Below are 13,197 nucleotides of genomic sequence, written 5' to 3'. Positions count from 1 at the left end.
GTGTGTGTGTGTGTGTGTGTGTTTTGTTTTGGGGCCAACTTGGTGGTGCTCAGGGGTTACTCCTGGCTCTGCCCTCAAAAATCACTCCTGGCAGGCCTTGGGGACGATATGGGATACCAGGAATCGAACCCAGGTCTGTTCTGGGTCTGCCACGTGCAAGACAAATGCCCTACTGCTGTGCGCTCTCTCTCTCTCTCTCTGGTCTCTGACCCAGATTTAATTCCCAGTACCCCATATGTTTCCAGAGCCCCCCAGGAGTAATTCCTGAGTATAGAGACAGGAATAAGCCCTGAGCACCCATTAGATTTGGCCTCTATCCCCCCTCCCCCCAAAATGAATAATTACAACAACAAAACCCTCAAAAGTTGGTAAAAACTAAAAGTTTGTCAAAATAGCAAGATCTACTCAGAGACTTTAGACAAAAGATTTATAGTGTGAATAGGAAAGAAGCAGATGAGACATAAATACTGCTGAGTATTCGAAAGTAGAGCCTGACAAAGCTAAAACACTTTCTAAATATTAACTTTTGATCTGATTCATTACTCCCATGATAGGTACATCAAATGGTAAAATAAAGTAAAAGATAAAATTATTTGCCCATGGCCAGAAATAAAATTTAGGAATAGGCAAACTCCTGTGTTTCTTTGCCCTTTACTGTGGCAACATAAACAGCTTTCAGTGTGACTGAGTGAAAACTGTGATTAACCTAGGGAAGTAAATTGATTGCCTGTGCTTCATAATAGTTAATGTAGAAACTCAGTCTAAGCTGAAAGTAGACAATTCTACTTTAGAATTTTTTTTTCTACTTTAGAATTTAGAACCAATTCTAAGTTTGAAAAAAATTCTTAGTCATCCTTCTGCTTGCTCAAGATAGACAATTATATTTTTTCCCCATGGCAGGGGAGGGTGGGTTGTTGGGTCACAACCAGTAGTTCTCAGGGCAGTATGCTCTGTGCTCAGGGATCACTCCAGGTAGTGCTACATATGTGAAGTCAGTAATCAAACCTGGGCAGGCCACATTGTAAGGGAAATGCCTTAACCCCTTGCACAATCTCTAGTCCCAAAAGGTTATATTTTTAAAGGAGCATTTGTATTTTGTTTGAATATTCATATTGGGATATTAGAAAACCATTATCCTAGAAATGTAAGGCTTTCCCTAGTACAAAACCATCTGGTTTGGAAGAGTCAAGAATCAAGTCAGGGGTCTTGCACAGCGGTAGGGAGTTTGCCTTGCACGCGGCCAACTCAGGCCGGACCCCAGTTCAATTCCCGGTATCCCATATGGTCCCCCGAGCCTGCCAGGAGTGACTTCTGAGTGCAAAGTCAGGAGTAACCCCTGAGTGCTACCAGGCGTGACCCAAAAACCAAAATAAAAGAAGAAAAAAAAGAAAAGAAAAAGAAATCAGATATTTCAGAAGAAAATAATTAGTAATTAAGTATGAATGAATAGACTTTCCTTTGTTGTCAGAAGAAAGGGCAAAGTATCCTGGGAGAATATGTTAAAGGATTATTTTTCCCTAATAGGTGTGGAATTTCCAGAAGAAACAAATTGATCTCCTTATTGCCTTTTATAAACATAGACTTGCAAAATTAGAAGCAAACATGCAGGAGTTACAGCAAAAAGTTACCAGCCAGGACAAGTAAGTGACACATCAAATCACCAGAAACCTTTTTTCCTTTCAGAGAAGCCATAGCCTTTATTTCCATGTAATTGAAAAGCCTGAAAATTCCTCTTTGTGTATATTTATGTTTGTCTTGTGCTGTTCTCCCACAGAATTTTTGGTTTCTTTGATCTCCATTTACTTTTAATTTAAAATTTGTTTTGTTTTGTTTTGTTTTTGGTGATGCTCAGAGGTTACTCTGGGCTATGTGCTCAAAAATCGCTCCTGACTTGGGGGACCATATGGGACGCTGGGGGATCAAACCGCGGTCCGTACTAGGTTAGCGCATGCAAGGCAAATGCTCTACCGCCTATACCACCCCTTTGGCCCCAGATCTTCATTTACTTTTTCCTCATTCTTTCCTCAAAGAACCTGTCTCAACTTGTAGTTTCTACTTTCCTATAACAAAAACTACTTCAGACGTAACTCACTCACAGTGATAAAAACTAGAGAAGACATTTTGGGGGACATCCTGTGGTCCATAGGGCTTAACTCCTGGCTCTGTGTTCAGAGCTTATTTCTAATGAGATTCAGGGTACCCATTCGGTGCCAGGGTTTGAACTAGAGTGTAAGGCAAATGCCTTAACATTATACTATCACTTGGGTGCTGACATTTTGAGAGCATGGTGTATGCAGTGGTGCTCAGAAGCTATTCATAGCTCTGTGAGTTCCGTGCTCAGGAGTGACCCCTGGCGGTGCGCAGGGACCATATATGGTGGTTGTGGGGAATGAAGAACGCAAGGCATGCGCTTTAACCCCTGTAATAGCTCATCTTTCAGATCGAAAACACTTAAATATTACCTCTAAAGAGTGTATTTTAGAAATCTCCAGCTAAAAGATGAAGTGCTTAATAAAAATTTACAATCAGACCAGTTGTGTGTGGATGAAGAGAAGAAATTTATATAAACTCCTGAAATCAAACCAGTTGACTACTTATTAGAGAAGGGGGAGTTCCCAAGTGGTGCTCATAATTCTCAATCAACTGGGTAAAGGATATGGTACTGCTTGGGATCATGTAGTACTGGTAATCTAACCCAGGTCTAGCATGTATCCTCACCATTGTATTACCTCCAGACCCTCCAGTGACTTTTGTTGTTGGATTCTTCCTACCATCAAATCCTGCCATTGTCTCCCTGAACTACTGGATAGTCTCAGAAATAATCTGTATAGCTGGAGAAGCAGTCATAGTATAGCAGGCAGGATTCTTGCCTTGCATACAATCAACCTGAGTTTGATTCCCTGGCAACCCATATGACCCCCTGAGCTCTGCCAGGAATGACACCTGAGAGCAAATCCAGGTATGACCCAAAAGCAAAAACAAAACTTCATATAGGATTATAGAGGTAGTACAATGGGTGAGGTTTTTACCTTGCATGTAGTTAACCTAGATTTGGTCACTAGCACCATATATGATCCCTTAGACACTACCTAGGAGTGATCCCTAAGCAGAGAGCCAGGAGGAAGATCTGACTGAATACAGCTGAGTGTAGCCTAAAAAGAAAAATAAACAATTTTATGTAGTAGCAAGTATTTCCCTCATAAACAGTAACTAGATATTGACAATAAGAAAACAGTTGTGGGGCCCGGAGAGATAGCACAGCGGTGTTTGCCTTGCAAGCAGCCGATCCAGGACCAAAGGTGGTTGGTTCGAATCCCGGTGTCCCATATGGTCCCCTGAGCCTGCCAGGAGCTATTTCTGAGCAGACAGCCAGGAGTAACCCCTGAGCACCGCTGGGTGTGGCCCAAAAACCAAAAAAAAAAAAAAAAAAAAAAAGAAAAGAAAACAGTTGTGAGGCCAGAGAGATAGCATGGAGGTAAGGCATTTGCCTTTCATGCAGAAGGTCAGTGGTTTGAATCCCGGCATCCCATATGGTCCCCCGAGCCTGCCTGGAGCGATTTCTGAACAGAGCCAGGAGTAACCCCTGAGTGCCGCCAGGTGTGACCCAAAAACAACCAGGAGCAACCCCTGAGCGCTGCCCAGTGTGACCAAAAAAAAAAAAGACCAATTGTTTAATAAACACTAACTGGCTAGGACTGTTTCCATCTTTTGCCCAGAGAACTGTCTGTTTTAAGGAAGGAGAATAAAGAATTGAAGAAATTTCTAGCACTCCTAAAGGTGAGTGAAAGTATTTTAGTTTTTCCTTACTATTATCTTTTTCCTACGTTTTCCATTTATCTGTGTATAGAATTGTGTCTCCTAATCCCTTTCACATTGTGGCACATATTAGTGAGGATGAAGGAGCTAGCTCAGAGGACTGGAACACATGCTTTGCATGTGGAGATCCCCACTCCTGATCTGATCCTGGCACCTTATGATGACTAGGGCCAAAGAGATAGTATGGTGGGTAAGGTGCTTGCCAAGAGAAACCTCCACCTGGAGTAGCCCCTGAGCGCTGTTGGGAAGTGGTCCCAAAAGGAAAAGAATTGAAGTCACAGAAGGTTGAAGACAAGTATTTAACACACTGGTAATTCCATTCTGAAACATCTGAGCATAGGACATACCATCTGAGAAATTTTTATAGAAGAGACTTCAAGAATCCCCTTGGGGTCGGAGTGATAGTACAGCAGTAAGGTGTTTGTCTTGCACACGGCCGACCCGGGGCGGACCTGGGTTTGATCCCCAGCATCCCATTTGGTCACCCGAGCCTGCCATCAGCTATTTCTGAGCACAGAGCCAGGAGTAACCCCTGAGTGCCGTCAGGTGTGACCCAAAAACAAACAAACAAAAAGAATCCCTAGACCAGGGGTCTCAAACTCGCAGCCCTCGGGCCGTTTGCGGCCCTCCGTACAACATTTTGTGGCCCACTTCTGGCCTTTAAATATCACAGTATTCGCGATTATTTGCTTACTGAATAATCGCAATAAAAATCACATTAGTAAGAAAAAAATCGCTGGGCCCGGAGAGATAGCACAGCGGTGTTTGCCTTGCAAGCAGCCGATCCAGGACCAAAGGTGGTTGGTTCGAATCCCGGTGTCCCATATGGTCCCCCGTGCCTGCCAGTAGCTATTTCTGAGCAGACAGCCAGAAGTAACCCGAGCACCGCTGGGTGTGGCCCAAAAACCAAAAAAAAAAAAAAAAAAACCAAAAAAAAAGAAAAAAGAAAAAAATCGCATTAAACATTCGCATAGCCCAAGCAGTTCCGTTCGGGGTATGCAAATGTTTAATGCGATTTTTTTCTTACTAATGCGATCTTTTATTGCGAATATTCGGTAAGCAAAATCCCTTATGCGGCCCTGCCTCACCCCGACTTTGCCTCTTGCGGCCCCCAGGTAAATTGAGTTTGAGACCCCTGCCCTAGACTCACCAATACTTTTCTTTTTCTCTCCCTTAAACATTCCCTGGATTTGTTTGTTTGTTTGTTTTGGGGCCACACCTAGCAGTGCTCAGGAAGCATTCTTTTTTTTTTTTTTTTTTGGTTTTTGGGCCATGCCAAGTGACGCTCAAGGCTTACTCCTGGCTATGCGCTCAAAAATCGTTAAGAGCCATTCTTTTTTGTGTTTTGTTTTGTTTTGTTTTTTGGTTTTTTGGGCCACACCCAGCGGTGCTCAGGGGTTACTCCTGGCTGTCTGCTCAGAAATAGCTCCTGGCAGACATGGGGGACCATATGGGACACCGGGATTCGAACCAACCACCTTTGGTCCTGGATCGGCTTCTTGCAAGGCAAACACCGCTGTGCTATTTCTCCAGGCCCAAGAGCCTTTCTTAACTGCTCAGGATTCACCCCTGGGGGTGTTCAAGGAACCATATGTGGTGCCAGTGATTCTAACTGGTATCAGCAGGATGCAAGACAAGTGCCTTAATCTCGTGCTATTTCTCCAGCCTTCTTATTTGTTAATTAATTTTTTGTTTTGTTTTAGGGCCACATTAGTGGCTTACTCCTTCCTGGCTGTATGTTTAGGAGTCACTCGTGGCAGTGCTTAGTCAGTGCCAGCAATCAAACCAAGGCTGGCACTCAAATACCTTACCTCTGCTCTACTATCTCTCCAGCCTGCCTCTAGATATTTTTTCTTAGAATGCTCTCTCTACTTTTTTTTTTTGGTTTTTGGGTCACACCCGGCAGTGCTCAGGGGTTACTCCTGGCTCCACGCTCAGAAATTGCTCCTGGCAGGCATGGGGGACCATATGGGATGCCGGGATTTGAACCAATGACCTTCTGCATGAAAGGCAAACGTCTTACCTCCATGCTATCTCTCCGGCCCCAGAATGCTCTCTACATTTATGCAATTTTTCTACTTACCCTATTCCCATAACTGCATCACATTCTTTTTTTTTTTGGGGGGGGGGGGCAGACTACACCCAGTCAAATCACTCCTGGCTTGGAGGAACAGATGAGACGCCAGGGGATGGAACCGAGGTCTATCCTAGGCTAGCCTGGAAGGCAGACACCTTACCTCTAGTGCCACCACTCTGGCCCCCACATCACATTCTTATTCTTTTCTCTTTTTGTTTTTGTTTTTGGGTCTACCCTGCAATGCTCAGAGTTTACTCCTGGTTCTTCATTCAGGAATTATTCCTGATACTGCTCAGGGGACCATATAGGATGCCAGAGATTTAACCTGGGTTGGCTATATATAGGCCATATGATGCAGTTTTCTTCACTCCTGTTTGTTTTGTTTTGTCTTGTTTTATCTACAGGAATCTCCAAGTCATTACCCAGGAAGCAGGTCAGTTTTATCAGGTGCCATATTAGCCCCCATTGAAATTCACTCCTTTTGTTTTGTTTTGTTTTGGATCATACCTGGTGGTGTCCAGGGCTTACTCCTGACTTTTTGTTTAAGAACCATTCCTGGCAGGTCTTAGGGGACATCTGGGATACTGGAGATTGAACCCAGATCAGACGCATGAAAGGCTGTTGCAAATCAGCCCCTGACGAGGTTGACTGATGGAGGGATGGAGGATGAGGCCTTTCTCTTCCAGCTCGGCTCACGCGTCTGCCACCCTGTCTAGCCGACGGTTCTGAGGTGAAACGGCGGGTAAACAGCTCATAGACAGTCAGGCTCGTGGAAATATTAGCTTTATTCGGTGGACAAGACTGAAGTCCAAAGACTCAGCCTCAGTTCCAGCAAAAAAGCCTCGGCCTTCCACAGACCCTTGTTTTTATCCCCCAGAGTCAGGTACCCCCCAATGGTGGGATCAGATACCAACCAATGGTGGAAGCAGAATCAGGTACTACCCTAGGGTGGGGGCAGAATGCCAGGTCACACCCTAGGGTAGGGCACAATCACCAATCAGTTTAGGGTGAGTAACATAGTAATCCCCTAAAATATTTACATACACAACAGAAGGCAAGTCCCTAATCCACAGTTCTTTCTCTCCAGTCCTTTTTTTATGTCTCTTGACTTTTTTATGGATGATTTCTGAGGTAGAGGAACAAGGCCAATTAATTTACTTTTTGTTTTGGTCTTTGTCTTTTGGTCCACATCCAGCGGTGCTCAGGGGTTCCTTCCTGGTTCTGTGCTCAGAAATCACTCCTGGAGGACTCAGGGAACCATATGAGATGCTAGGGTTCGAACCTGGATCTGCCTTGTGCAAGGCAAGCGCTCTACCCATTTCGGCCCCTATCTTTTACTTTTCTAAGAAAGTTTCTCACTAAAGTGAAATGAGGGACTGGAGCAATAATAGTACAGTACAACAGATGGGGTGCATGCTTGGCACTTTGCTTACTCGAAATTGGTTCCCAGCACTAGATAGTTCACTGAACCCCACCATTAGTAATTTTTGAGTGCAGAGTCAAAATTTAGTCCTGAGTACTGCTGGGTTGCCCCCATTCCTTCCCCAAAAAATACAGAAAAAACAAATGAACATGAAATTCATTCTGTATTTTCTCTGTGAGGACTTCATTAGGCAGCTAGATGTTTGTGTTCATTTATTCAGTATGTATTCATTAATACTGCCTACTTTTTATCAGGTACTGTGTGAGCACTCTGAGTAAATCATTAGCTCCCCGCATTTCCATTCCTTTTTGTTATTGAGATGACTGAGAATCTGCTGGGGGGAGAGAGGGTCTCACAACTGTGACACATTAAAAATCACACACTTAGGGGGCCAGAGCAAGGCACAGCAGGTAAGGTGTTTGCCTTGCATGCAGCTAACCTGGGTTTGATCACTAGCATCCCATATGGTCCTCTGAGCCTGCCAGGAGTAACCCCTGAGCGCCACTGGGTATGGCCCAACGCACCCTCCCCCCACCAAAGAAAATAAATAAATAAATCACACACTTCGTTGTGTCACCAGGGATCTCAAGAACAGTCGCTGGCACCATACTTGGCCTGTGTACCAGGGTTTGAACTAGCTCCTTCATGCTTGAAAGGCAAACATTCTACCATTGAGCCATATTCCTAGACTCCAACACCAGCTTTGACTTGTAATGAGCCTATCTACCAATTTTTAAAACTTTCCTTTTGGGGCCGAAGAGATAGCATGGAGGTAAGGCGTTGCCTTTCATGCAGAAGGTCCGTGGTTCAAATCCTGGCGTTCCATATGGTCCCCCGTGCCTGCCAGGATCGATTTCTGAGCATAGAGCCAGGAGTAACCCCTGAGCACTGCCGGGTGTGACCCAAAAACAAACAAACAAAAACAAAAAAAAAAGCTTTCCTTTTGTTTTGAATGTTTTTAGAGGTTTGTTGCTTTATGGGCAGTGGAGTAGAGCCTACCTGGACGTGCTCAAAGCTTTGTCCTGCCTTTGTACATAGAACCAAGTGAGTGCCAAGGATCACTCCTGGCAGTACTAGGGGGACCATTTTGCTGGCGATTAAACCTAGGTCAACTGTGTACAAGAGAAGTGCCTTGCCAACTCTATAATTTCTCTTGTCCATGATGTTGCAAAATTTTTTTGGTTTTTGGGTCATATCTTGAGATACTTAGGCATTACTCTTGGTGATGCTCAGAGGATCACATAGGGTTCTGGGGATCGAACCTGGGTTGGCCACATGCCAGGCAAGCATACTACCCACTGTATTATCTCTCCAGTCCCTTAAAACAGTTTTTTCAGGAGTTTTTGGGGTCACACCTGGCAGTGCTCAGGAGTAACTTCTTTTCTTCTTCTTCTTCTTCTTCTTCTTCTTCTTCTTCTTCTTCTTCTTCTTCTTCTTCTTCTTCTTCTTCTTCTTCTTCTTCTTCTTCTTCCTCCTCCTCCTCCTCCTCCTCCTCCTCCTTTTTTTTGGATTTTTGGGCTACACCCAGTGATACTCAGGGGTTACTCTTGGCTATGTGCTCAGAAATCGCTCCTGGCTTGGGGGACCATATGGGATTCCAGGAGATCGAACCTTGGTCCATCTTAGGTTAGTGCATGCAAGGCAGATGCCCTACCACTTGTGCCACCACTCTGGCCCCTCAGGGGTTACTTCTGACTCTGTGGTTAGAAATCACTCCTGGCAGGCTCAGGGGACCATATAGGATGACGGGATTCGAACCAACCACCTTAAGTCCTGGATCAGCTGCTTGCAAGGCAAATGCCGCTCTGCTATCTCTCCAGCCCCCCTTAAAACATTTTTAATATAAGTATTATATGGTATATTAAAAAGGATATAGCCTTTGTACTCAGATAAGTTACAGTTTAGTATTTTGATACTAGTGTACTTCTGATACTACTCATAGCACAAACAATACTTAGTTTTTGTCTCTCTACTAGCCTGTCAAATGCTCAAATATAGGGTTAATACCCTATCTTTGTGAACTTTCATAATAAGACATCAGAATATTAAATATTTCTTGAACAAAAAATTTTAAATAAAAGGAAAGAAAAACAAACAAAATCCACCTAAATGATGCTTATTGGATAGAGGGAAAGGTGAATATAAGTATATACATGTGAGTATATACACATATAATACTTGGTAAAGTACTGAGAAAAGGAAAAAAATAAAAAAGAATACTTCAAAACTTTCCCTATCTTGGGAAATAGAGAAGGGGAACGGTTTCACTTAGGACATTACAGACCCAAAGCTGTTTCAGAGAAAATTGGTTTTCATATTTTTACATGAAATAAGCAGTTTGTGGTGATATATATTTGTTTTGGTTTGGTTTGGTTTGGGACAACACATGGTGGCGCTACGGGTTTACTCCTGGCTTTGTGCTCAGAAATCGTGCCCGGCAGGCTCCGGAACCATGTGATGCCAGGCGTCCAACCTGGGTCCGTCCTGGGTCGGCTGTGTGAAAGGCAAAACCGCTGTGCCATCTCTCTGGCCTCTGTGGTGATATTTTTATACATTTCCTGACTGGATGTTGCTTAATTTCTGCTTAGAGAGATGAGAGCTATTTATTTGTTTTTCCCAGCAGGTTGCATACACCTCGACCAGTTTGCATTACTTCCCCATCACAGTCAGGTAGAAAACTTTTTTTTACTCCAATATCTATGTGAGATGAATAAATATTCTTTATCCAAATGGGAGATGACTTTATTTCAGAGATGTGATTTTTTCTAATCCTATATATTGTATGAAGAAACAACAACAACAATCATACAGTCACAGTCATAAAGACACTTGCATTGCATGTTGCCAACCCTGTTTTAATCCCTGCCCCGCCATATATTCCTTCAAGCATTGCTGGGAATGACCCTGGAAACAGAGTTGGAAATACCCTCTATTCATCATGGAGTGTAACTAAAAATTACCCCACAAAATCATACCATTTGCAATAGATCATGCAAGGCAGAGCTTACTCTCTTTTTTATTATTTATTTTTGTTTTGGGGGCCACACTGGTGGTGCTCAGGGGTTACTCCTGACTCTGCTCTCAGAAATCGCCGCTGGCAGGCTTGGGGGACCATATGGGATACCAGGATTCGAACTGATATTCGTCCTGTGGTGGCTGTGTACAAGGCAAACTCCCTGCTGCTGTGCTATCACTCTGGCCCCCCACAGAGCTTACTCTTGAAGTTATAATTTCACTCTATACTGGGGCCAGAGTGATAGCATAGTGGATAGGGCATTTGCCACAAGACCAATAAAAGTTCGACCCCATATGGTCCTCTGAGCCTGCCAGGAATGATTTCTGAGTTCAATCAGAGCCAGGAGTAACCCCTGAGCACTGCTGCTGTGGCACCAAAACAAACAAACCAAAAAAATTTATTCTACACTTTATTCTTTATATTTTTGTTTTTGTTCTTGTTTTGGAGCCATAGCCAGCGATGCTCAGGGATTACTCCTAGTTCTGCACCGAGGAATCACTCCTACGGTACTTGGGGGATATCCAGTGATGGAATCTAGATTGGCCACACGCAAGGAAAGCATCTTACCACTGTGCTATCTTTCTGGCCCCAGTACATCCTAATGTATTTTATTCTTTTTCAGTTACTCCACGACCCAGTGCTCAGCTGAGTAGCCAAGTAGTTAGGTAAGTAGAAGACTTATATAGCAACATTATAGTTGTTGGCAGGTGGATGCCAGAGAAACAATACAGATGCTTACTTTGCATTTTGTCAACCCTGGTTCAATCCTTGCCCACATATTCCCTGAGTACTGTCAGGACTCACCTTGAGCTCAGAGCCATGAATAGACCCTGTGTAGTGCTAGATGTGGCCTACCCAATCATCACTCCCACAACCCCACCCCACCAATAGAATTATTTTTGCTTATTTTGGGGTCACACCCAGTGATGCTCAGCACTTACTCCTGTATCTGTGCTCATAGATCACTCCTGGCAGACTGGGGACCACAGGGAGTTCTGGGTGTTGAACTTGGGTCAACTGGGTGTAGAGCAAGTACCTTACCTGCTGTACTATCTCTCTAGCCTGTAAGGAAAGTTTTTATTATTGGGGTCAGAGCGAGAGCACAGTAGGTAGGGCATTTGCCTTGCATGTGGCTGACCAGGATTTGATCCCTAGCTTCGCATATGTTCCCACAGCAACACCCGACCCCTGAGTGCAGAGCCAGGAGTAATCCCTGAGCACCACCAAGTGTGGCCCAAAATCAAACAAACAAAAAAATTTTTTTGTTACAGTGACTAGGTTGGAGCTCTGTAGTAGATGATATTTACATGCATAAATCCCTAGACTTGATCCTTGGCAGCCCTCAAAAATTGTTGGCAAGATTTGAAAGATTAAAGAAATGCCTTGAGGGGCCGGGCGGTGGCGCAAGAGGTAAGGTGCCTGCCTTGCCTGCGCTAACCTTGGACGGACCGCGGTTCGATCCCCCGGTGTCCCATATGGTCCCCCAAGCCAGGTTTGACTTCTGAGCGCATAGCCAGGAGTAACCCCTGAGCATTACCGGGTGTGGCCCAAAAACCAAAAAAAAAAAAATGCCTTGAGAAAAATAAATAAATGCCTTGAGGCTGGAAAGATAGTTCAGAGGGCTATTTGTATGTACAGTAGGGTTCCCCCAAGCACTTAAGAAAGTGATTCCCTCCCTTCCTGACAGAGCAGGAGTTGTACCCTCCCCTGGCCCCTAACACTATTGGGTGTGCCTCCCCAAAGTCAAAACCAAAAATAAAATGTGGTTCAGATAGATGTTTAGAAAACTTTTAAGTCTGCATGATCCTTTTATAGTTGTGATTTTACCCTTTGTTTTCTCCTCTGTGCAGTCGCCCCTCATCGGTGGAGTCTGACTCTCTTAGAGTGACTGGCTTTGGCAGCTTGGGACAAGTAAGTAGTCTTTGATTTTCTTTCTCCAGATTGTTATTTATTTGTTTGCTTTTGCTTTTTTGTTGTTTTAGATTTTCCCTGGGAGTGCTCAGGGCTTACACCTAGGTCTGTGCTCATCCCCCTGGTAGTGCTTGTGGGTGCCAGTGATTTAACTCAGGTCAGCCACATGCACAGCAGGACCTGCTGTACCATCTCGCTTGGTTAAATGAATGGAAATATAGTTTTTTTCAGGTAAGAGAATAAATACCTAATAATTTTGCCTAATTTATCTGCTACCAGGTCTAGACTATTTTTTTTTTGGCTTTTTGGACCACACCCAGAAGTTCTCAGGGTTAATTCCTGACTCTGCACTCAGAAATTATTTTTGGCAGGCTCCAGGACCATATAGGATGTCAGGAATTGAACTGAAGTGGGCCACGTACAAGGCAAATCCCCTACTTACTGTACTATCACTCCAGCCTTTCCTGGACTCTTTTGACAGTACAGGACTGATTCTAGAAGCTGAAACAAAGGGCATACCTAGCATATGGAGGCTCCATATTTGATCCCCAGCATTGTATGGTCTCTGAGCACTTCTGTGGAGTACCTCAACATAGAGCCAGGAATAGCCCCTAAGCATTACCAGAATGTTCCAACATCCCCATGCCACCCCCAGTGAAAACTTTATAGAAGCTTGGGGCTAGAGTGATAGTATATAGGGTAAAGTGCTTCCCTTGCACGCAGCTGGCCCAGGTTTGATCCCTGGCATCCATGTGATCATCCCTTGAGCCTGCCAGTTGTGATTCCTGAGTGTAGAGCCAGGAGTAACCCCTGAGCACAATAAATGTGAGCCAGAGCAATATTACAGAAGGTTGTATCTCTGGCATCCCATATGGTCCCCCAAGCTGGCCAGGAGTGATTTCTGAGCCAGGAGTAACCCATGAGTGCCACCGGATATGGCTCCAAAACAAACAG

General features: G+C 44.2%; 1 protein-coding gene across 1 annotated transcript in view; it reads left to right on the top strand.

The window, feature by feature from the left end:
- RNF212B (ring finger protein 212B) overlaps positions 1 to 13,197 on the top strand; it is a 52,866-nt gene that overhangs the window by 25,771 nt on the left and 13,898 nt on the right. The window contains exons 4-9 of the mRNA XM_049768975.1: positions 1,525 to 1,640; positions 3,717 to 3,777; positions 6,298 to 6,326; positions 9,940 to 9,986; positions 10,955 to 10,997; positions 12,183 to 12,243. Coding sequence (XP_049624932.1) covers positions 1,525 to 1,640; positions 3,717 to 3,777; positions 6,298 to 6,326; positions 9,940 to 9,986; positions 10,955 to 10,997; positions 12,183 to 12,243 — 357 coding nt within the window. The remainder of the gene's footprint in view (positions 1 to 1,524; positions 1,641 to 3,716; positions 3,778 to 6,297; positions 6,327 to 9,939; positions 9,987 to 10,954; positions 10,998 to 12,182; positions 12,244 to 13,197) is intronic.

This window comes from Suncus etruscus, chromosome 2, assembly GCF_024139225.1.
Source record: "Suncus etruscus isolate mSunEtr1 chromosome 2, mSunEtr1.pri.cur, whole genome shotgun sequence".
Lineage (NCBI taxonomy): Eukaryota > Metazoa > Chordata > Mammalia > Eulipotyphla > Soricidae > Suncus > Suncus etruscus.
The sequence above is the reverse complement of the archived record's forward strand: the minus strand, read 5'-3'. Positions and strand labels throughout refer to the sequence as shown.